At 31.1% G+C, this 27,313-nt stretch overlaps 1 protein-coding gene across 1 annotated transcript in view; it reads left to right on the forward strand.

Moving 5' to 3' along the window:
* The first annotated feature begins 4,230 nt into the window (after positions 1 to 4,230).
* Positions 4,231 to 27,313, forward strand: part of LOC128554138 (interferon-induced protein 44-like) — a 37,774-nt gene continuing 14,691 nt past the window's right edge. Inside the window, exon 1 of the mRNA XM_053535386.1 lies at positions 4,231 to 4,390. Coding sequence (XP_053391361.1) covers positions 4,354 to 4,390 — 37 coding nt within the window. The 5' untranslated portion in view covers positions 4,231 to 4,353. The remainder of the gene's footprint in view (positions 4,391 to 27,313) is intronic.

Genomic DNA, 27,313 nt, shown 5'->3' on the forward strand with positions numbered 1-27,313 from the left:
TGTCAAATTAAATCATTAGAATAAAAATTGAAACAATTTTAATGAAAATAATCCTGTCAATTCGGATGTCACTGATGACATTGAAAAGAATCTAAATGAACTATATGAATCTAAAGCTAAAGGCGCACAGATACGATCAAGAACTGACTCTATTGAACAGGATGAAAAAAATACTAAATACATTTTAAGCATGGAACAATCGAGACAAACATGACAAGTTTTAAATAAAATAAATAGAAATAGTAGAGCGTTTACTAAAATTGAAGACATATCAACAGTAAGTCAACTTTTATTCAGAACTAGATACTTCAGAAAACAGGGAACTTGCAGATATAGAAAAGCGCAAATGAAACATGAACAAAAACTTTCAGAATCAAAGGCAAAGTTATGCGAAGGATTATTTACAATTGAAGAATGTAAAATAGCAGTTAGATCAATGAGAACTAATAAAAGCCCAGGTCTTGGGGTAATTACGTCAGAATTTTATAAACATTTTAAGTGTAATCGGCGTTCTATTAACAGACGTTTTAAATGACGTTTTTTTTGCGCAATCGGAATTAACATACTCTCAGCGCACAGGTGTTTTATTACTATTATTAAAAAAATGTAGATCCTTCGAATTTAGAAAAATGGAGACCTATATCCCCTCTTAATATAGATGCCAGAATCCTTGCAAACATGATTCACAAAACAATCAATCTAGATCAGCAAGGTCATATAAAACAGATTTATTGAGATGGTAGGTCTAGAGTCATATATAATATAAGAAAACAAAATGGGTCAAAGCGTTTACAGACGACTGTAATGGCAGCTGGAAAGTAATTATTAAATACTACACACAGAGTAAATTTGGGTCTGAATTTCTAGTCATTCAAATTAATATCGCTAGTATAAAAAGCATACACACTGTTACCCGTTCTAGTTTTTACTAAAATCCAGATGTCAAAAATATTTTTGTAAAAGTATGTTACCCGTTCTAGTTTTTACTAAAATCCAGATGTCAAAAATATTTTTGTAAAAGTATGGTAATAATGTAAACATTCCTAATCATTTTTAGAAATAAGAAAAGAACTTATCTGGGGAAATAGGTTTATCACGTATAAAGGAAAATCTTTTTTTAAGAACTGGATTAAATCAAACATAATATTTATAAACGATGTAGTAGATAAAAATGAAGTACTTTGTAAAGAAAACATTAAGTTTATGATAAACTTTATTATAAAACAAAATGGATCGTTGAAATAAATATTTTAAAAAATGTATTCCCAAAACTTGGGTTCACGCTCTCTAGAACAAACATTCTGAACTTTTGGAAACAAACTTCGAGCTTTGCATATATAACACAGAGATCCACGATTTAACAAATAAACAAATCTATCACCATACCTTTTAATATGAAATTTACAAAACCGTACATACATAGGCACCGAAACGCCTATTTTGAAGAAGACATTAAATGGCTACCCTTTTATAGGTTTTAGAATAGTTTACATGACAATAAAATTAAACAATTTAAACATTTCAAATATAAACTTTTCCATAAAAATTTTCCTTGTAAAGAAATACGTTTTTGATGAAAAATGGTTGAATCACCTTAATGCAATGTATGCGATGTAGTTGAAAATACGAATATGTATTTTTAGATTTTACGGTGGTTCAAGACGGTTAGAATTTGATATTATGTGCACTTATAGAGTGCTGTATCGAAAGAAATTTAAAGTCCTTGCAAACAATTATCTTTGGCTACAAACTTGCTTACCCAGCGTACTATACTCTTAATACGATTCTTGAAATGTTGGGTTTTGTATTAACAATTTAAACCATACCTTTTAAGTGAAAGTAGAACTTTATTACTAAGCTAACATCTCACATACTTTAGAATGTATTAAAAGAACCTTGCATTTTATCATAAACATGTATTTTGTAACATTGTAAACATCACATTTATGACAATGTATGTTTCACTTAATTGTTTACTTGTTTGAAATAAAAAACTGAATAAAGAATGTTAAAAAAAGTCGCCATATGACCTTTAATTGCCTCAGTGCGACGTTAAACCTAACAAAAAATGCAAAAGACAATGAAACACAACTTTTAATAATATATGATGCATAATTGTATATGAGAATTCAAAAGTAAAAACAATATGTAAAAGCGTATTATCAGCATACATGCATCCTCTTCTAGATCATATTGCTGTAACGACAACAATTATAGCAACAAACACCGCCACCACCACCAGTAATAATAATAATAATAATAATATAGTTGTTGTTCCATTCCGTAAAATACGGTTATCCAATTAAATTTCAAATTTCAAATTTAATGCCGAAAAGGACTTCCCATTGGCGTACTAAAGAAACTTAATAAGCAGGTACAGGAAGATTATAAATTGAAAATGAGACACTCACTTTAAATAATATACGAAGTATTGCGCTTCAAAAGTATAAACAATATACATGTATACAAACGTATTACCAGCATACAACAAGAACTATAGCAACAATAATAAGTTATAATGTACGGAACGGAACGGAACAAAAAATAAATTTGTATCCATTTTCTTTCAAATATGAGTACAGACAAAGACAACCCTATTCATTGCAATAATCATAATAATTTTCATAAACGTTTATATTAAATTTTACTTCAGTGTAATACTAATTGAAATGATTTCCCCTAATGGTAAGCCAGAACTTGTTCCGTTCTGTTTTGCAAAACACAGTAAGCCACACACAACACTACATAAATATGGTGTTGGTAATTTTTAATACAGAAGAGCCGACTATGTGTGTCCTAAACGAATTTTAGAAAGCTGTTAAGCAGGATATGAAAATGAATTGTAAGTGATGGGAAAGCTTCTATTCGTAACTAAGATATATGTAAATCTTACAATCAAACTCGGGGTAAGGTTATGAAAGAGCAAAACGTGCAGTTTCAAATATTGACCATTGTTTCTTCATATGTGATGATTTTACAAAAGAAAATCGCAAGTCAAATTGGAGAAACAGAACATATCGAAATTTCAACTTTCCGTTGATTATGTCCGTGTCTGTTTTCTCTGCTTACGAAGGAGTTGCAAGGAAAGTTCATGCCAATGAGATCCTGTGACAGAAATGGCGAAACACATAAATAGCTTCCTCGGAGTGTACCGTTTTTTACTAGGAAAGAATTGAAAACGTACTTGGCCGATGATTTTGATATAAATTATATGAAACTTTTATCAAAACGTATGTGAATATAAAGGCTTCATGCAAGTAAAAGACATGTTTTCTTTGAAAAGAAAATTTAATCTGTAAAAGTTTCGTTTTATAAGCCAACAAAAGATAAATGTGTGCGAAACAAACTTGGCATAAAAATGATGGTATATTAACGGATGCCATGACAGAGGAATATGAAAGTCAACAGAACAGAAAATAATAAACAAAAAAGGCTAAAGGGGACGAGAAATATCATACTGCAGCTATGAAAAACAATTTCTTATACTAAGGAACAAGCAAATCATAGAAACTGACTACACGTTGAGTGTCATGTTAGTCATATATTCACATGCAGTTGATCAATTTCTTCAACTAAATTAACTTCTATTTAGATTTATCGGACATAACACTCTTTTATAATGTACTAAAAACAAAACAATTTACTGTTAAAAACGATGCAACTATTTTGGTTAAAATTTTGAAGTAGTCTACCCCAAACCAACTCTGTCGTGTAAAAATGTACTAAATATACCATTGTATACAATCACAAACGTTTAACAAAAGTCCCACATTCATCTAATTTTATAAATTAATGAAACACATTATCGTAGTTTAAGTACCTTATTTACACTATTGTACACATAAGTTTATTCATCTATCATAATACAGTGTCAAATGGTCAAATTAACCATAACTATATATGTCTAGTATATTTTCAATAATTACTGGGCCATTTAATAAGTTAAATAAACGATGAGAAATAAAGTCTATAACGCTTGTAAAGTAGCTGTGTCCTTGGTTAACGATATATCAAACACCTTTGTAAAAGCAATTCGTGATATGTGCGTGGTTGCTTGTAAACTATTTAATATTTTGTGAAATTACAAATATATCAAAGAGTCCTTACAAAACGTATAAAGATCTTTACGATAATGTTTATACGCATTACTACCCTTTTTGAATAACTGAGGATATGATTACTGGACGTGTTATGAATATTACACTTCCTAGCAAAAGTTTATGCTGTATTTATCTGCTGCATGTATCAAATGTAGATATTTGAAATTTGATCAGACACAACATCTTTTCTTAAAACATCCGGGACTTTAATTTTCGCCGCTTAAAAGGAAAATAAAATAATCACTATTAGAAAATGGGAAATTTGGTGTCAGCAAGCAATGAAAGCCAAGGTAAGAAAATATTCTCTAATTCTATAAATTTATTTAAAAGAATATTCAGGTATTTTTTCAAGACAAAACTTCATGATTCATTAATGCCAAATTACTCAGCCAATTAAATGAATCAGATACATGTTACTTTATCAAATTAATTGTTATGATAGTCACTATAGTTGAAGTTGTTACAAATTGTCACAAATTGTGATCTAAATATTAATGTCAATCTAAAATAATCGTAACATATGACGACATATACAAAACGAAAATATAGGTTATTGTATGCTAAATACAATATATCTCGTTTAGGGCCCGTCACTGGAAAAATGACCTTATGAATAACGGCACTATCAAGATAATATTTTGAAACTTATTTTTCTATTTTTTTTTTATTTTCCCTATACAATTCACGACATTGTGCTTATCTGATCAGTATAAACTATTGATATATACTTTGTACTTTTTTTAGATATGATACTGTCCTTAGCATATCTGTTGGCAGTGACTTTTAGAATATTCAGTACAAGATAAATAAACATAAATGTAACAAAATGGTGGTGAACTGTCTTTGCATTATTGTAAAAGTCATTCAAACATTTAATTAATTGGGTAGACTCCATCTTGCTGGCTTGATTACAACTATACCAATATGCAGATTCAAATATAAGAAATTTTATTGCGAATTTGCTAAATCGTCATTCAGAAGGCAGGGAGACTGCTAAACTGTAGGTTAAAGGTCGAAATTGTTTCTTACAAACACATTTTTTATGAAAAGAAGAGAAATGTGTTTCAGTGTTTTTTATGACAGACAAACAAATTAGATTTATTTGGAGTTATTTTGACATCCTAATTTTCATTTTTCTATGTAAATTGTGATATATTATCATAACTCTACTTTTGATGTTGTAACCAATGAAAATTACAATGATTTTTATAATTCAGTCATAAAATTCATATGCAGATATTCTAATGATAATTAAGTATTCAATTTTCTAACTATGCCATCAATATGAAAATCGTTGAGTCAAAATTAATTTAAAGGACATTACATGCAATGAATTCAATTATTATTAAGAATTTATTTTGCTAACTTTGTCATCCTAAGTATGCTGAAAATGGCATTGAAAAACCTCTTATTCCTATTTTCAATTTTATTCTGTGTTGGTCGTATATATAACATTTGGGTCATTTCAATTGTATGTTATTAAGCAAAATTCGATTCGTTGCGCTAAAATGGGCCCTTTTAAGTAAAGAGGAATAACTGGTAAAACAGTAAAAATAATAAACGCTCCCCGTACCGGTGTCGACAATTTTGATACTAAGAAAATAAGTCCGCCTGCAAGCGTTCCTTTCAAAAATAAAGCTTAGGTCATTCTGAACATTTAAATGATGATCCCGGTATCAAAATACATAACAGTAACCAAAGAAACCGGGTCAAAGTTGATGTCCTTTTTTTCGACTTAGAAAGTGAACCCGGTCGAGATTTTCCGACGAGCTTTGATTGGTCCCAAAGTAGATCTACCAAATGTTTGGCCTTGACCCAACCCCCAACCCTGACCTTAAAGAATCAACCGCAAAATATGAGGAAGTCGCAAATTCCATGTTCCCAGAATAATGCAATTTTTTAGAATTTCACTTTTCACCATCTCTTTTTTCAGCTCTTAGAATACGAAATAAAATCATAGATTTTTCTAAAGAGCTTAAATGATGGACACACGAAGGCAAAATCGCGCAGGGGTTACGCATTCGATATGCAAGAGATTAAGGACAGATTCGAACATTTTTCCTCACATCCCTAGTGTCTGGGTATCGAAGTTTTGAAATCGAAATTAAAGTCTCAAAACCTGTATTTTTCTAGTAGGGTTTGACAGTGTTAGATAGATACTATTAAATACTACACAATGAAAGACATTCAGACCCCCCCCCCCCAAACCCCCACGCAAACCCCAACCCGCTCGCTGGTTGGGTCAGACCGGTCTCTAGAGGGGGAATTTAAAGTTATTTTCAATCAATTATTACGACAAAAGTACTAAAGACATCTTAATAAAAGTTACGTGTATTTCTGGAACTGTCCAATAACCATTTTCATGAAGGTATAGCACAAGGTTCAAACCCGATCCTTAGGGTCACAAGGGCTCGAACATGGGTGCTAGGTCCAAACGTAAAAAGAAACACGTAAATAAACCTTACTTATCTAAAAATATTTTTCAACGACTAAAGTAACACTCTTTGGTTATATCAATTACTTCTATGGAAATTAATACATTCAGGAAAGTTTTGTCAGTCTGTACGATATGTAGACCAGCTATAGGGACTGCACAACTGTAATTTTTGTCGCCTTTTTTCAAATACTTCATCAATTTTATTTTGTTATAAAACGCGTTAAGAACAAGATGTCAAATTGAAATTTCTTTAAATAAGTATCTGGAACTATCATTTAAACAGTCGGGAACATTTGCTGAGTTTGGCATTTTTGGCTTGTATGAGGCCGATATCGTAACATACTTGCTGCGGCGGGATAAGAATTACCACCTGACGTCGAAGAACATTATCTAACCTTATCATAATCACACTCGTATACAGTCAGTTGAAATCATGCAGGGAAACATTATTAACTTGGGTGTAAATTGAAATATACTTACAAAATATTCGAAGTTTGAACAAATATTTTTTATATCCAATTTCGTCCGTAGCTTATATTCAATAGAACAAAAATTTTCACTTCGAAATATTCATAATTTTAACACACCTACTGCGTTTAATAGATATTTGAACATTAAATTGCCATAAACAGAAATGCATCATTAACACTGAATATTTACATCAGCATTACATAAATTTACACCCGTTTTTGTGTGAATATCAGTGATTTATTTTGATGTATAATCTATTTCTAAACATGTACACAAATGTTGTGTGTCACGCGCTGAGACAGTTAAGTTGTAATATTTACATCCATCTTGAATAATTATTAAATTTACAAACATGCGTTTATTTACATGTACTTTTTTTATATTTTATGAAACATGCTTTGTTGTGTTATTTTGTATCAATTTGTATCGTGTGTAATGTAAGTGTACCAATATTTCAGCCTTCTAAAACTAACATTTTCCGACCATTCATTTGTCTGATAATGGAATCGCATCGTCGGAATCATCATCCGACGGAACTGATGTTCCAGAATCAGCATGATAATAAATAAATATTTTCTTCATTTTAAGAAAGATCTCTGGCCGACGACATTATTTTACTCTTTTGAAATACAGTATGAACGAAACACAGCGGAAATCGTCTTTTTATTTCATTTACATTACCGCATAGTTACAGGGAACTAATTATTAGCACAACTAGTAATTATTACATCAAACAAATAATAGCCAGTATGCAAAGTAATTTTGCTTTTGTCAAGATTATCAAAAATTAACAAGTACTTATCGCAATCATCATGATCTCGGTGCCGCGACTACACTCGTCAATCGCCGTCCTGGGGAGTCCTGATAACGCGCGTATAGTCGCATATCGACGCTACAGGGGTAGAAATATAACGCCTATAGTCGCATTTAGGCCCCAGGGAGTTAATAACTGCAAACAAAAATTATAAAATATAATATCTGAAAGGCTGCATCAGAAATAATCTGTTCGTCCGTCTGTACGTAATTAAAGAAAAAAGCTGTTTTTCCGTTTTTTTTCCATACGTATAAAACTCCGTGTTTTTCATTAAACTCAAATTATTGTAGAATGTTCCAAACCCAAGATATATTAATGAAATAACTTTTCTAAATTAAATTTAAACAGTGTCTAGAAAGATATATAACTTGTGTGTATTTACCATCGAACCGTCTCAAAATGTAAAATTTTTCGTAAAAATATGCATACTTCATATATTAAATTTAGGGATGAACCCTGTCGGAAGAGTCGTATCTTCATAACCTTATGTCCAATTTTAATAAATGATACCTCGTTGCAAAGGACAAGCCAGTAGCTATACAGGAAGCAGGCCAAATCGAGTTCGAACCTGGTCGACTAGGTGTCAAGTTCTTAGGTCAAAGTCCGGTTATATTCTCGATATATGTACTTTTCAAACCAGTTAAGGCAGTCCATTTACACCATTTGATCAATTCTCACGGCTCTCTTGTTCGGGCCAGCTATGTCTTAGCCAGCACCCTACCCCATAAAACAAGATTGGTCGCATTCTGAGACCTGTCCTGAGCCCTGATGGCATCAAATGGACTTGTAAATAGTTTGAACGTAAAGCTTAGACATCTACCAACATATCCATATATGGTATAGTAGTTACTCGGGATGTAGAACAAAGGTCAAAATTTAACATAGTGTCAATATCAACTGTAATTCCGTACTTCCATGTATTACCTCTCCTGACATCAATGGCCGACTCTGTGACAAGATGGACGTACCGGCGACAATAACTATCAGAACAAATCAACACCCTTTACAATATTTACAAATTTATTTACATAAAATGATTAATAGAAAAAAAAAACTGATTATAAGAAAGAAAAAAAATCAGAGTTAAGTATCTCTAGACACAAATTTCTATCACTGACAGTTTCTTTGTAACGTGACGTGGCACAGGTATTTCAGATAATTTCGAACTCTAAGTACCACAAAAAATATAACATATCTTCCAATAAAGTCCCTTTAAACCGTGAATACGTTGACTCCGTTTTGGCTCCCTATGATGGTAGGTGATTGCATCCCTGAGCTGACTTCAGAGGATAACAAAAAATTTACTACAGGTTGGCTGTAATTTCATTGAAATATTATGCAAATTCTGGCGCCAGGAGCTTTTCTCCCAAATTTGACAGTGGCATATTTTCATATCGGCCAGTATTCGAACACCATTCCGATGAATAGACACACTGTAAGGACATACTTGCGCATGCAAATGGTGTAGAAATGAATTACACGTATTCCCATACACCTAACAATTACGAAAAACACAGTAAAAAGTTTAAACACGACTATTTTTTGAAAGTGGTGGCGCTATCACTCAAGTGGTGGCGCTATACAGTAGTGGTGGCGCTGTTGTATATGATTAGTGGCTGATATATTCAATTTAAATATATGAACATGTCTGTCTGCAAGCCCCGGGAATTTCTACGATAATCGATCTTATCAACCTATCCCACACTACACCCAAATTACGTTACTCAACAAAATACATGTAGTAACCTCTACATGATCGCAAAATAATCTACATGTTTATGGATTCAGATTGTACATCTAAGCTCTATTGATTAATCATATTTAATCAATTGGAATTGAAAATGTACTGTACTCACTTTTTAGAAGTCTTTTGATTACAATGACATGCAAACGACGTATAAAAACAAAGGGGAGTAACTTTCAGAATCTTAATATAACAAATAAATTCTACACTATCTTCAAATTATTTCCTGGACACAAATCTTTGTTTGAAATAAAAGTATTGCTACTATTTTTCTTGACCTGAATTTAAAGTACACTTACGTTTGTATTTAAGTAGAATATTTAAAGGTTAGAAATAATTCTACATTAACAATATAAACAAAGGAAAATATTTACTTTGACTACAAGAGTCCAAAGGGTCTGTGAGTATTTTGTTCTTTTTTTCTAGGATAGAGAATGTTTCATGAAGGTAAGTAAACTATGATCGTGTTTTTCTTTCTTTAATAACATAATTCATTGCAGGAAAATTATCAGTTAGAGAATGTTGGTGTTTGTTATGTTCCGGACGCGTCAGCAGTTCGTATTATTGAATGCCGTAACAGCGCCACCACTACTGTATAGCGCCATCACTAGAGTTATAGCGCCACCACTTTTAAAAAAAATCCTGGTATATTTCTTCTAACCCGAGATTCTATTATTCATGGTGTGTGCGTATATAATTATTTATCATCCCTACACCATTTGCATGCGCAGGTATGTTCTTACAGTGTGTCTATTCATCGGAATGGTGATCGAATACTGGCCGATACGAAAATGCGCCACTGTAAGATTCGGGAGAAAAGCTCCCTACACCACAATTTGCATATTATTTTAATGAAATCACAGCCCATCTGTAGTAAAAGTGTTATTACACGGAACTACGTTCTCTGATTTCGAAAAAAGTTCTATCAATGAAAATATAAGATAAAATATAAATTTTACTCACGTGTTTACAAGTAGAAACGGGCGATAGCTGCACCACGGAAATGTCGATAGCTCTTTTCCTTATCACCACAATTTGGTGGTGGCGCTAGCGTTTAGTAGCCGCGCATAACAACGAAATGTTTTACATATGTTTTTGAAAAAGAGTAAGTTACAATTATCATGTTACAAATTTCAGTACAAATCTTACATCTTATATAAACGAAACATTTTAGACTCCTCTTTCGAAATAATTTACAAAAGTCTGAAAAATTTAATAAATTATCCTGACATACCGAAACTAGCCAAAATCACATGCCGAAAAGTAAATGTTACAGAATTCTGTAGAATGCACAAAAATTTACCAAATAAAAATCTTAATGCAAAAATATACAAAAATCTAACAAATAAATTTCTTACCTCGATCGAGCATAAATTTCTAGCAAGAAAAATTAGTCTGACATAGATTCGTCTAATGTCGGAATGTGGTGTGCGCAAGGCATATCTAGTCCAGTCTATTTGTAGGGTAATGTCCCGCCAAATACTAAATTTCATGGGACTCACGGCTAATGCGTGAGCTCTGACTATTTTTATTTTCACGGGATTCACGATATAGCCGGGAAATTTGACTACTTTGGCGCGGATTGAAATTGACAATTTGAGGCCCGTTATAGTAGTTTTGGGGATAAAAACATGAATTACTGAAGTTTATAAAATATCAACTTTCTTATTACTGGACCGAATTTAATAAAATTTACATGGAAACTTAAGTTATGAAATACAGAAAAACATTAGCGGTATTTTATGCGTGAAATCTGACATTTACTTCTATAACTCAAACATTTACAAAAAGATGATGCAATACCTGCATTTACACTACAGATACAATAAGGCCCGTATGTCAGTTTGTGACAGACTCAGGTACTCGATCACCGTGTTACTTTGTAGCCATGACCCGTACCTAGTCGACGATGCATAAAACTGGTTCATGTTTCGGCCAGACGGGATTCAACTGGGTCCAAAGCCTTCCAGACATGGTAAAAATCCATATTTTCTGTGTTGTAAGTAGTTTAAAAAATACCGAAACTGGCGCATTTCGACCTCATTTTGACCCTTACCCTTAACCTAAATTGGCCAATGCTGACCAATTCAATTATATACTTTGATTTGAAAAATTAGAAAAATACAGATTTTAAAGTTTAATGAAAACCTTTGGCTTAATAAAATGAAGAAAACATATATCTTACTTTTAGAATATTTAAAAAAAAAACTTAACGAGAGCTTTACGCCCGGACTGAAAACAATTTACAGAATAGTTTTGGCCTCCAGTTTAATGCTAATATTCACTTTACTAGCTAGCCTTTCAATCAATATCGTGTTACACAGCAAGCATAAACAATATCGGTTTTTCATTAGAGTATTTCGCTATATTGCATCAGCCAGTTACGGCTAACTGATAAGAAATGGAATTTAAACGATTAAATCAAGAATGGGCTACAACATTTGATATTTTATTTTGTTTTACATTGTTAATTTTCAGTAATTTGTAACAATGTATGTTAAAACCTGCGGTTAAACCATTCATGTACTGGCTCTATAACATATAAATTTATCCCGTTGTAAACACCACAAGTTAACTCTTTAGCAGACGATTTACCAGTATCGCTTTGCTGAACAGGTGGTTATTGATTTCTCTCTGTAGAGAATTAATGTTCCTGATTTTAGTTACTATATAAGTTTGACTGTCTAGAGTTTTGACCCTTTGACCAAATGAAAACGATAAATCAGAACAGCTTTAGTGAAATGTGAAATAGAAAGTGATAGTGTCTTTTTTTTTTTGTTAGTAGTTCTTAAAATAATTTATAATTATTTGAGAGTAGTATAGAATATAACGTTTTTGACACATTTTGACAGTATTATAGACTATCACGTTTTTAACCATTTTTATTCAAATAGTTTATAATTGTTTGTTCATTTTGTTCTATATTGTTAATGTTTAATTTTTTATGCAATAAATCATAAATGTTTATACCATCTTGTAACATTTTAATGAAAAATAAACAATAGTAATTGAATAATACACTTGTTTTGTCTTGATATTGTATGTTATTGTATTTTACATCTGTATTTTTAACTGCTTCAGAACTTAACACTTTTTTTGTTCCATTTATATTCAAGAAAAATATTTTTCATGTTGGTCTGGTAACAATTTATTCATTTTAAATAGTTCATCAATTATGCTAATACCTTCAATTTTTAGTTCTTCATTATTATTTCCAGCATCAATATTACCACAAATAAGTTCTAAATCATTAACCAATTCTTCTGGATTGTATGGACAAACGTCATAACCTTGACCCCTAATTACTTTTTTAAATTTCATGGATCTTTTATTGATAGGTAATCCTGATTTCTGTTAATTTTTCAAATATTTTCCGAGAAAGTATTGAATGTTTTTTATTATTGTTATATCTTTTATTAATCAAATCAATTAAATCATCATCTACCTCAACGTTAATAACTTGTTTTCCAGTTCTTTGATCCTTAGCAATCAATTTGTTTTGACCATAAAGTTTATTAAGATCAATCAATAAATTAACATATTGTCCATTTGGTGAAATTTTATATGGATTTAGAACGTTTGGCTTTTTTAGTACATTTTGCTTTTGATTGTAATGTTTTATTCCCTTTCCCGAATATTTTATCACATACATTTTCAGGTCTGTAACCATTTCTCTATATTTTTTTTAAATTTTCCTTCTCGGCTGTAATTGCTTCCCTTTGCTTCAGCTCGAGTTTTGTAGGGTTTTTCGTTCTCTTTATTGTACCAGATCTATTACCCAAATCTTTTATGTCTTTTGATACATTTTTAACAATATCATTTAAGCCTACCTCAGTTATTTTTTAGCGCGAATTAAGTTAAACAAATCATTTGGTATGTGTTTTTTTCTATATCTAAAAGTTCCAAATCAACAGGTTTATTAAAATTAACTATAACGTCCTCCGGTATTGCCTCCAATTCATCAGCAAATTCTTTAGCTTCTTCATACTTATCCATATCCTTATACTCATTTTCTGCTTCGAATATTTCAAATAATTGTTTTCTTCCTCTTGTTCTCTACGATATGCTTCTTCTAATGTTTGAACTTTTATCCATTTTTTCTTCAGTTTATTTTCTTGTTAGTAACGGTTTTTTCAGTTATTCTCATCTTTTCTCTTCCGTAATCTTCTGATTTCTTAAATACATCCTCAGGTATCCGTTCAACAGGTTCATCTCCCCAATCTACTGATATATATTCTTGTTGTATTTTGGATTTTTCTGCTTCTTGCATTCCTTTAGTTAATTCGGTAATACCTTGTACTAAATCTTCTGAAATATTTTTTGGAATTAATGCTAATTGTTTTTTCAATTTCAGGTAATGCTTTTAATTGTCTTGATAATTTTTCTTTTTGGCTTTCTATTCCTTCTGTAATCGGTTTATAAATTTTTGCTAGCATTTATATAATAATGTAAGATAATGTAAGATATTGTAATATTATTATATAATGGAAATTCCAAATTATGACACAAAAAGTGATAAATCTAATATCTTTAAGCAATTTTATCCTTTTATGCCGGATTCGTGTTTTAGAATGTATGTATGTGGATCTTCCGGATCAGGAAAAACAAATACATTAATGCATATGCTACGAAAACCTAGAACAATCTAAATATCAGGATTTAATTAACCACTTAAATAAAATTGCAAAAAGAATTAAAGTAGATCCAAAATGAAATACTTGAATATTCTAATAATGAAATTGAACCTTGTGAGAATCTTGAATCAGAAAAACAAAAAGTAGTAATATTTGAAAATTTTATATGTGACGAAAAAAGTTTAAAAATGAAATAACAAAAAACTTTATTCAAGGACGTCGCAAAAACTGTTCTGTTATTTATTTAAGTCAGTCTTACTATAAAATACCGACAAATATTCGAATTAACTGTTCACATTATATTTTGTTTAAAAGTCCAGGTAGAAAGGAAAATAATATGATTTGTAATGAACAAAATATAGATTACGATTCTTTTGCTAATGCAACAAAATAAAAATATGATTTTTTATATGTTGACAAACCAAGGAAGTTTTTAAGAAAAAACTTTACGGGAATTATATAGATGGGAGTTTTTAATGATGTTTAAAACAAATGAGTGAACCCAACAGTATAAGTAAAGTTAAATTTGATATTGATTTAAGTGATTATGCCACTAGAAAAAAATTAAAAAGGACATGGACTCGTCTCTTCATAAAAATAATGAACACAATGAACAGACCATTAGATATGGCAGGTAATGGAATAATTAACTGAGGAAATCCAGGTAACCCAGTGATGCAGTTTCAAGACAGTTTGTGTTTAAAATAATTCAAAGTGTAATAGAAGACTATAATCTTGAAGACATCAAATCTATTAAACAGACGCTCGAAGAAGAAGTAAGAAACATTGAAGAAATAAAAAGACTGAAAAAGAAACAATGAAAACGTAATTTTTCAGTTACAAGGTTGAAAAAGAAATAAAAGCTATAGTTGATTCTATTAAAGAACTTGAAGAGAAATCTAATTTGACAGATAGTCAGATAAAAGAAGTATTCAGAACCAATTTTGAAATGTAATACAATCAATATCAGGAATTAAAAGATAGTATGATTAAACATGAAGAACTAAAAGACGAGATTATTGAAGCTGCGAAAAAGTTACAAAATATGTATCAGTTAGAACTCAGAACAGAAATAAATAAACTAAATACTGACTTTACAAAAAAGTATCAAGATATGTTAGACACATTTTCAAAAAACTTGCAGAATATAAATCTGAACTTGAAAAGGCAGCTTCACAAAGAGGTGATGATCATGACACAGAATTAAATAACCTTAGAAATGAGTCTAATTCTAACTTAAATTCTAACTCAGAAAATTTCAAGAAACAACTTCAGAACTGGATAAGTATTGTCGACACACGTCACAATTTAACGTACGCAGAATTAATTACACATACAGAAATATTACAAAAAGATATTAACTAATTTAAAACTAAAATTGAAGAAAATAAAAATGAACTGGACTTTGTAGTTGAAAAGAAAGTTAAACAAGGAGAATTAATTACCACTAATGCCGAAGAAATTACAAAAGTAAAAAATGTTTTTTTAAAACAAGAAACACAATAAGCTAAAACAAAAAATACTGTTGACAATTTGTCTGCTTCTGAAGATGCTACAACAAAACGAGCTGATGATTTGGCTGAAGTAATTCTTGAACATGAAAATAAATATATAGCAATAGAAGAAGAACTAGAAAAAGTAAAACGTGAAGTGTTTCTTTTTAAATATTACAATAGCAGACAACTACATGTAAAATATTATCTTGGAACAAAATTTGATATTGAAGATAAACAGTCACAACAAAAGGTATTAAAGATCTCAGATTTTTTTGCATTATTTGGAATACGAGTTAATAAGTTTACAGATTATAAAAGTTTTATTAAAAAAGAAAACGATGGATATACATTTGAAATCCAACAAGATGGGGATTACATAATTGAAATTAACATTATCATTGAATACTCTGGTAAAAAATTAAGATTGTTTATTTTTAACTTAACTGGAGGAGTGAATTCACGAGCGGATATGAGCATATAACACCTGAGATAAAAAATACCACATTGGTTTTCAAGAAAAAATTGAAATTAATTTAAGCAAAGGAACAACAGTTACAATTTGGCCAAATTTAAACATTATAAACATACCGATGGATTTTACTATAGAACCAGGAAATTATGTCAAATTCTATCTGGTTAATCTAGTTAATTGATTTATTACATTGTTTTTATATAATGGGAATATTCAATAATATAAATGAAAAAGTAAGTAAAATAGAAAGGCAAATAGTAAGAAAACCTCCTTTGTTTTTAACATCTGCAACAGAAGATGCTGCTGGATTATTTAAATGGAAAGTTGGTAATGCTAGTCCTGGTTTAGTTCAAAATGGTAATAATGTAACAATTAAACAAAATTGCATCTTAATTATTCTTATAGATGCAATGGTATTAGATAAAGGAGAAGCTAAATGGGAATTAAAAAACAAAGAAAATAAAATTCTTCTAAGTTACAATGTAAAAAATAACAGAAAAAAATGAATCTAGCTGATCAATTTCAAACAAATTCAGTTATTTATATAGATGGTTTAAACGTTAAAATATTCAATTAACAATGTATGGTTCTGTAACCGGGCTGAGTCAAAGCTCATAAAGAGCTGAAGCTGCATAGGCTAATGTATTAATACCATTATCAAGAATATATCTTTTATCGTCATAACATGATAAAGATGTTTTATTAATAACATAACTAAACAGATTGTGCTTATCAGAGCGAATAACTTTAAAGGTATGGTTACTTTGGGTTAAATTGAATAAGGTGTCTTTGTAATTTTCATGAACTATTGTTTTCTTTACAACATGTTTTTTTTAATTCCTTTACAATTTTCAATGTTAACTTCATTTTCTTATAAATATGAATACATTTTTCTTCTTAATCCAACAAATTCAACAATGGGAATTCCGACAGCCTCATCTTTGAATTTTTCCAATTACTTTTTTATTATTATCGAAATAAAATTTTGAATTACTATCATAATAACTATTATCAAATAAATTTTGTCCTTATAAAAATCCTCATATTCATCTTCAGTATTTATTTCATAACATAATGAATCAGTGTCAGTGAATAAAAGCTTTGCTGAATCTTTAAACTTTTCTTTAATGTAATTATAATGAAAATCATACGTCAAATATTTAGATAAATACAGAATGCACATTCTAACATAACAAAACAAAGACAAATATCAAACAGGGAATGCCACGCACCAAAAACGCAGCCTCCTCAAAACGAAACCCACAGCACGCAGACGCGTGCACCACACACACACACACACACACACACACACACACACACACACACACACACAGCCAACACATTAGGACAAAACGAACAAACAAAGGAACACAGTGGGGCACCGCCTTGGAACGGTCAGTGGCAAAAACACCACTGGGGAGCTTTAACCGGTTTATGGTGCGCACCCAACCTCACTCTTACCCCCACCATGTACCAAAGACACGGGACAGTGTAAATAAAAGTAATCCCCTCCAGGTGAATCTCTTACACACGTAATGGAAACAAAAAGGCATGGCATGTAAGACACAAAAATGCTCGTGTATAAATATATAAATGCAAACCTTAAGAACCAAAAACGTATGTACTCAATGCCTTTTCAGAAGACAGAGCAACAAGAGAAACACCCTTAAGGGCCCGACGAAACAGGCCAGAAGACAAATATCAAAACAGTTCAGTCCTATTAGGATTTAAAAAATGCTTATCATAGAGTCCACCCCCTCTTCCGTCAGACACAATCAAAGAGGGAAGCGTAGTGTCCAACTGTAAATGGGTTGAACACTAAACATGCGGTATGTCTCAAAACAGTTAGGTCTGTTTAATAATAAACTTTCTTTTATTTTATGAATACCAAACAAATTCTTATTAAACATTGTTGAACTAACAAATGAAGGTTTTGCTATATATTTCAATAAAAGATTTTCATCATGTATTAATTTAATATTGATTCTTTTGCGTAAATTCTCCATCGTCTTACTGAATACAGAGTTGTTCATGACTTTAAAAAAGTCTTTTTCAAAAGAATTCTTTGTTTTAGATCTTTTTTTAATATTAAAATCAATATATCCTTTTAACCAAGGACTTTCGTCAAAAGTTAAAATTCTATGTATTTTTGTTACTTTTAATCCTAATTGTGCATACAGTTCAAGATTTTTAAAATGGACAACATAGTTTTGTTTTTTCATTAAAGTTGGAACTAATTTTTCTACATTACTTTTTCCTATTTCAAATTCTTTTTTGATATTTATACTATAATTCGAAAGCCATTTGTCTGGTATTTTAATTTTTTCAGGTGCTAAAGGATAATCATTGTGAAGATCATGTAATTTTTTTTGGATATTCAAGATCGCATTCAACTATAAAGTTAGTTTTACCTTTTGCAATTAATTTCTTATATAATTGTTTTAAAGTGACCCATTTAAAATTTCCAGAGGGTAAAGGTCGGCACATGGCCCAACCGTAGAGGTTATTGGCGTCGAGGTACATAATGTATTTAGATGTAAATTTTGAATTATAGTTTTTCATATATTTATTTTTTGCTTTGCTGTAACGATTAGCTATATAACTTATTCCTCCTCTCAGTCCCTTTTCAATAAAAAGATACATATCAATATCAGTTGTTAAATCCAGATTTATTCCAGTCATTTTTAACATTGCATCCCAAGCTAAACCAGGACTACTAAAGTAATGACAAGGGTCAAGTTTATAATATTCCAAACATAGTTTTCTATAATTTTCAAAAACATCAGCTAAAAGTAATACGTCAGTTTTTAAATATAGATATATGATATTCTCCCATTGTTTTTATTTCAAATTTATTCCAAACATTTTAGAATGCTCATATTAATTGTCAGATATATGCGTTTCGTTAAAAATAGAATAAAATTCTTCTTTAGGAGGTAGTTTTGTTTCTTTTTTTTTTTTTAAATGAAGCCATGTAATCATATGGATAAGTACCTTTTGTTTTTAATAATTCAATTTTTTTTGTGTGTGAGCTTCCAGCTCCCAGCTTCCAGGGACTCACGTCCATCATTTTTAAATTCTTGAGAAGTGTACTTAAATTCTGGAATATTTTTTTACTAAGTTATCTAATGCTTGAGACATAAATTGAAAACTATCTATAAAAATCAAATCACCTACCATAAACGCCATATATCTTTCCATATTATTAGGAATAACATCTATTTCCTTTTTAAATTTTCCTATTTGTTGCATAATAAAATGTGCATCATAACCTCTTAAATTATGAAAAATAACAGGAATTTTGTGTGTTAGTCTAAAATTAATATTACATTCTTGATGAGCACTTCCTCTAAATTTTCCTGTTATATGATAAAAATATCTTACCGCATTTTCATTTGTCTTATATTCTTTTCCACAAATATGACAAGAGGTTTGCTTTTTAAATAAAGCTTCATCTTTTTTAGACATTTTCAATTCATCTTTTTTTAAAGTTTTCATTAAATATTGCCTTACAATATTCCTTTTCCTCAAGTATTTTTTCAATAAATTTATTAACTGCATTAGAACCTCTGTGAACTTGTGTTGGTGTAGTATATTTATCATCATAACAACAAACAACTTTATAACCGTAACCATAATCTATATGTTTTTGATATGGTTCAGTAAATGAAGATTTAGGTGACGGCAAAGCAGTTGATTCTTTTTTAGTTATTTATTCAAAATCAGCATAAATTACTAAAGATACGGCTAAGCCTTTGTGATAATTTTCAAAATGTATTTTACTTCCCTCTTTTGGCATTTTTAAAGCCTGAACACCATTAATAGCTAAACAATTTGGAATATGTTCATTTAATATTCTTTCTTGAGAAAAATTTTGTAAACATGATTTGCAAAAATGTTTTTTATGTTGATCTTTGGTTTTGTTACTCATTAATCTATTAAAGTCTTTATCCAAACATAATGGTTTATCTTATCTTTATTAATTAACAACATGTCACGGTGTTTTATATTGATTTTTTGATACAGTTGAACTTCAATGGCTCGAACTCGGATCTTTCGAACACCCGGGATCGCTCGAACTCTTCGCCCGGTCCCGAATTTATTCCTTCTTTATTCTATATAGTTCTACCTCGGATCGCTCGAACTTCAAAAATTCGAACTCTCGAACACATTTGGTGGTCCCCTTGACTTAATTACAGTGATAATTACACTTATTCTGTCGAACAGACAATTTGACGCCGGAATGGCTTGTGTTTACCAAGTTTTTCACACCTCTGCCTGACATTCGCCAAGCTTCCCCTTTAACCGGCGCGTGCGTAATTTTCACACGCTTATGTAATTAGCGTCGATATACGACACACAAATTAAACAAAGTGACTTTCGTTCATTGCAATACTTTAATTGGCTTTGATTTAAACGAATAAAAGTATCTAAAATAATTGAGCAATGTTTGTCTTTATTTTTTTCTGCATAAAATCGGAAGATCTGATGTCAATTTTCATACTGCTTTCGCATGGCTGAACAATTTAGTATGGATCCGGAAACGGGTGGATATAGCTAAGTCGGCTACTGGAAAGCAATATATTTGATAGTATTTGTATATATTACTTATAATTATACAAAGAACTAAAAATACTTTATAGCTCTTTGAATTATATTAGTGTTTTATCTGTGTTTTATTTTCGTATCTATGTCATATTTGAAAATAAAGCATATTGCAGCGTTTGTTTTTTATTTATCATCATATCATATACACATTTAGGTACAATATGACAATATATTACGATGTAAGGTTTGTAACACATCATGCCCTCGAATTTCCGAATTCAAAATGGCCGCCATTTGGATGGCTCGAACAACGGAAAACTCGAACTAATTTCCACTGGACCCTCGAGTTCGAGCCATCGAAGTTCGACTGTATGTACAATGGATAAACACTATTATCTTCATAACCAAATATATTAAATGAAATATCATTCTGAGTTTCTATTTTGGGTATTTGATTTAATGTTACAGGAAATTTTATTCCTTTATAATTGAGTTTTTCTATATGCTTTTTATATTTTGAAACTCTTTGAGGATCTTTTTCAACAGGAAATTTGTAAGCTAAATGACAATACCTAAAACATTCATTATCATGCTCATTCTTTATATTTATCAATCCTTTCATTGAATTTTGAAATGGTTTTGGTAATTCTAAATAACTAGAAGTAGCCAGCGGTCCGTATTTATATCTATTTATATAATGAGCATCAACTGACTCTATTCTCCTACCACTTCCTTCTGAAATCTAATTACCAATCCTATTTATTATTTTATCAAAAGCTTTTTGAGATTCTCTCATAATAATTAAAGGTTTTCATTGAAAGTAAGCTGATTTATATATTGTATCTGTTTTACTAATTTTCGCAAAAGTTATTTTTAAAACAACATTTATTTTTGTACCTTTTAAAGTTTTATATTGCTTTGAAGACCTCTCAATTTCTCTAACAGCCATCTATATATTATATTTAGAAAAAAATCGTTAAGCAAAAAAAAAAAATTCTAAGAAGAGATAAAATATTTAAATTTATACTTTCTCCCATTTGTTTTCGATTTTCCGCTTTTTACTCGGTTTTTCCCTTCACAGCACATTTTTATTAACCCGGAATTAATATTAAAAGGTCTTGAGATGCTGTGTAAATACTTTCATATGATTTTTCTTCATTAGTATCACAATCGGTTGCAATAACTTTTTTAGGATTGTTTCGATGATTATTTGATCTGGGGCAATCACATAATCTTACATTATTTTGCTCTTCTAACATTAAACAACCACAATCCCATTCGAAAAATATCTATATTCTTTTCAAAAAGATAAGGATCTATAACATTTTGCAATTGATCAATCATATGTCTTTTATATTCATCGCTAACTATTTGATCAAGTTTTGATTTACTAACGTTTCTTCTTTTTAGTACTTTTTATATGATTTTCTATCTTCATTCATTATTTCTTCTGAAGTGCTAGATAATTTTGGCATAATCGTTCTATCTACCTTTCTATTAACCATTTATATAATATACTTCTTATTAGTTGTTTTATTTTGTGGTGATGTAATTTTAAAATAGTTTTCTTGTCTTCAATTTTTAGTCTATTAATAAATATAGTAATTACTGATGGAACAGCGTCAGCAAATGCCACAGATATAGGAATAGCTGGAACAAGTGCTAATGCAGCCGAGCAACCACAAATACCTTCTGTAATTTGTAATCCTGTATTTACTCTTCCACAAAATTTATAACTTTTTCTATAAGCAGCAGCAAGTTTAGTCAAGTGGTCTATTAATTGATCTATTGTTTCTATTCCATTAGAAATTAGATTTTTACTACTCATTTATATAATACACATATATATTTTTTTTCAATTTAAATTTCTACCAGTTCACTAAACGGAATCCAGCTATTAAATTTTTCACTATAACCTTTCCACTTTACTAAAGCTTGTTTTTTTCTTATAGTCTCGTTTAATAACTTTTTCTATACTGAAAACCTCTTGTTTAGTAGGTAAAAGTTCTTGTTCATAAAATGAACCCTGAATTATTTCATTATTCAAATCTTTAATAGTATATGTTCTGGGATTTGTATTATGGATTTTATCAATTATAAATATTTCCTCTGTCCAGTTTGGTGTATATCCTTTTTTTAAATGTCGTTTAAGTTTGCTTAAGTGAACCCGATCACCAATTTAAAATTTTGGTTTAGTCTTTGGTATCTTTAAATTACCATATAAATTAAAGTAAACAGTACCTTTATCTAAGTTTTTACTGGCTTCAGTCGGTGTCATTTTTATACTAGAATCTTTTCTTTTGTTATATTTTTCAAACATATCCTGCTAATTGTCTAAATAAGTGTAAGTATTATTTGCTGTAAAATATTTCTGCATTATTCTTTTTAAACTTCTATTAAATCTTTCAATTACTAAAGCTTTTCCTTCATTAAATGTATGATACATGTTAATCTTATTTTTTATTCAAAAAATGATTCAAACCTTTTTATTATAAAATTCTTTTCCTTCATCTACCCATACATTTGTAAGTGTTCTACCTTCTAAAACTATTTTACCAAATGCGTCAGTAACAGATTCTCCAGTTTTATTCTTTAATGGAATAACTCAAGCATATTTGCTAAACACGTCAATAACGGTTAACAAGTACTTCACACCTTTATTATATTTTGAAAAAGCTTGCATATCAACTAAATCAGCAGACCAAGTATCATCAATATCACTAACTATCACTCTTCGTTTCATAAATTTTCGTTTAATTGGTTTATGTAATTCTTCTGCTAATTCATCACTCCATGTTATTTTGGGGGTCTTTTTGAGTGAGCTTTCAGCTCCTAAGGGCTTAAGTAAATACTCTACCACCTTTTACCGTTTTTATAATTTTTCCCGAGCCCAATTTTGTATTTCGTTTTAATTGTTGGTTTTACAACTAAATGTTATGCAATCTTTTCTTCAAATGTTTTTAGCTCACCAGAGCCAAAGGCTCAGGGTGAGCTATTAGGATCACTCACTGTCCGGCGTCCGTCGTCCGTAAACTTTTACTTTAAACGACATCTTCTCATAAACCGCTAGACCAATTTTATCCAAACTTCACAGGAATGTTCCTTGGGTGAAGTTCTACAAAAATTGTTCAAAGAATTGAATTCCATGCAGAACTCTAGTTGCCATGGCAACCGAAAGGAAAAACTTTAAAAATCGTTTTCTCAAAAACCAGAAGCCCTAGAGCTTAGATATTTGGTGTGAAGCATTGCCTAATAGATCTCTACCAAGTTTGTTCAAATCATGACCCCGGGGTCAAAATTGACCCCGCTCCAGGGGTCACTTGATTTTACATAGGAAAATCTTAAAAAATCTTCTTCTCAAAAACCAGAAGCCCTAGAGCTTAGATATTTGATATGTAGCATTACCTAGTAGACCTCTACTAAAGTTGTTCAAATTATGACCCTGCGGTCAAAACTGACCCCGCCCCAGGGGTCACTTCATTGTACATAGAAAAAACTTCAAAATTTTCTAAAGATAAACCAGAAGGCCTAGAGCTTAGATATTTGACATGAAGCATTGCCTAGTGAACCTCTACAAAATTTGTTCAAATCATGACCCCCGGGGTCAAAATTGACCCCGCCCCAGGGGTCACTTGATTTTACAAAGGAAAATCTTCAAAATGTTTCTGAAAATAAACCAGAAGGCCTAGATCTTAGATATTTGACGTGTAGCATTGCCTAGTAGACTTCTACAAAAAAAATTCAAATCATGATCCCCAGGGTCCAACTGACCCCGCCCCATGGGGTTACTTGATTGTACATAGAAAAATCTTCAAAATTTTCTAAAATAAACCAGAAGGCCTAGAGCTTAGGTATTTGACTTGCAGCAATGCCTAGTTGACCTCTACAAAAGTTGTTCAAATCTTGACCCCCCAGGGTCAGATTGATCCAGCCACAGGGGTTACTTAATTGTACATAGGGAAATCTTCATAAATATGCTTAAAATAAACCAGATGGCTTAGATGTTTGATATGTAACATTGCCTAGTAGACTTCTACAAATCATGGCCCACGGGGTAAAATTGGCCCCGCCCCAGGGGTTACTTGATTGTATATCAGAAAATCTTCCAAAAAAGTTCTAAAAATCATCAGTTTGACATGTGAAACATGTAGCTCATATTAGTCTGGTGAGCGATCCAGGGTCATCATGACCCTCTTGTTGATTGAGTGTTATTTAAGTTGGAAAGCATTTGCTTGTCACATATACCGTTTTTACACCACTGTCGTAGCAAAAGTCATGGTCCATACATACTACCTCTAGTTCATTAACAGGAGGTCCATTAGCCAAAGGATTTCCCGATCCACAATAGTTATATCCTGGAAGTGTTAAACCTTTTTTAGGTAAAAGAGGTAACATAGCTTTATGGATATCTAAATTACCCTCTGTACTTTTAACAAACTTTGATTTCATTCTTCCACAAGATGAACAGGTAGCCATTATCATTTTTCCCCGTTTTTTGCTGTAACATAATAAGGATTTATATTATCAGTAAATTTTCTTTCTTTCAAACAATATATTTTATTCTGTAAACTCATTTATATTATATGTATTTAAAATTATTTAAAGACTAATAATGTAGCTACTAATTGAAAATAAAACCGATACCTTTGCACTTTATCAATTAAAATAACCTGCTAAAGTTTTGCCTTTGTGGCAGACACTGACACATTGCTGCCTTCGTGGCAGAAATTTGGCAGAAACTTAATATAAGTGTTTTATCAAATTTAAATACTTTAAATAACCTTTCCGAATTTTGCTAAAGTTTTGCCTTTGTGGCAGACACTGTCACATTGCTGCCTTTGTGGCAGAAATTTGGCAGAAGTTTGGCAAAAGTGTTTAATTTGTCAAGCTAGAGGTTTTCACAGTAATTTGTTAATACTTGTGTTTTTTTTTTTTTTGTCTTTTTTTTTTTTTAGTTTACCGATATTGGTCAGTTTAGGTCAAGGGTAAGGGGTCAAAATGAGGTCAAACTGCGCCAGTTTCGGTATTTTCTAAACTACTGTTGGAGGCATATCTTGTAGCCATATATGACAAGCACTGACTTCTAGGGATATCATAGGTACTAAAATACGATCTCAATCGATAGCCAGGACTTACACCCATACAACCATGTAAGATATATGTTTATTACTTTGGCATAAAGGCTCGAATCCTGTCGAAAATCTCTTAGTCATGGTCAAAATACGAAGCTAGAAGACGAAACGGTGTCCTTATTCGACCCTACATACCTACACGACCATGTATGATACATGTTTATATCATGGCTTTAGGGGTCCGAATCGGATTTAAAGCCTTTCAGACATGATCAAAATTGACATATTTCTTAAATTTGAACATTTCCCGGTGACCTTAAATGGCCTGCCTGTACCCTTATGGGTACGTCTTTACTCAAACTTGGTCTCGTTCAATAACCAGGGCTCATACCTATATGACCATGTATAATATATGTATATTTCTTTGGCATAGGGCTCGAACCCGGTCGATAACCTTTTAGACATGGTGAAAAACGAAGTTAGAAGACCAAATAATATTCTTATACGTCCCGCCGCCCCGACCCCTAGGGCTATCCAGTGTACTCGAACATGGTGTCAATCGATAGCCAGGATCCATAACTACACATCAATGTATGATACAGGTATATGTTTTGGTGATACAGGGCCGAACTTTATTGAAAATCTTTCCGACGTGGTCAAAAAGGCAGACTTTCTAAGTTCGAACGCTACCTTGTGACCTTGTACGACCTGCCCTGACCCCTCGCGCTATCCTAGGTACGCGAACTGGGTCTCAGACTTTAGTTAGGACCTATGCCTACAAGGACCATATATGATACCTGTATATATCATGGTCATAGGTGTTCGAACCGGGTCTATACCCTTTCAAACATGGTCAGAATCGTCATATTTCGCAAGTTTGAACACTTCGCCGCTGTGTTTTTTATGAGGTGAAAATGGACGTTGCACCGGAGAGAGAGCAGTTAATTATTATACGGCGACCTCTGCCGTAATAATGAGGGTTGGTTTTCGGCGTCGTTTTATAACGTCAAAATTATTATCAACAATCTGATTTTGTTACAGTCATTATTATGAGGACGATTATATGTTTGATAATCAACATTTCATGGTGCGACTGATGTTCGTTTTTATCAGACATATAGAAAAGATCTTATCTATGCCTCTGTTTTTAAAGCACTGTTGATGTATCTAAATATAAACAATGCTATGGAAAATAACAAAAATGTAACAAGAAATTGAATTTTGCAATTGTAAAACAATTAACTCAATTTCAATTAAAAATTTGCATTTGAAATTTTTATTTATTCATAACTGACACATTTTAATATTTCATTTAAAACACTGACTATTTTAATGTTAATGTACACAAATAGGGATAATGCACTTATAAAACCAAACATGGGAAATGAATTGGCATATTGAAATATCAACTAATAAAATGTGTGAAATGGCGGATATCCCCTTCCATAATATAAAAGTAAGCTTTTTTATATTATGTACTGTACAATGTATTAAAAAACACCAAAAGGATAGCCAACCCGCGTGA

Source organism: Mercenaria mercenaria, unplaced genomic scaffold, assembly GCF_021730395.1.
Source record: "Mercenaria mercenaria strain notata unplaced genomic scaffold, MADL_Memer_1 contig_4744, whole genome shotgun sequence".
In the NCBI taxonomy this organism is placed as follows: Eukaryota; Metazoa; Mollusca; class Bivalvia; order Venerida; family Veneridae; genus Mercenaria; species Mercenaria mercenaria.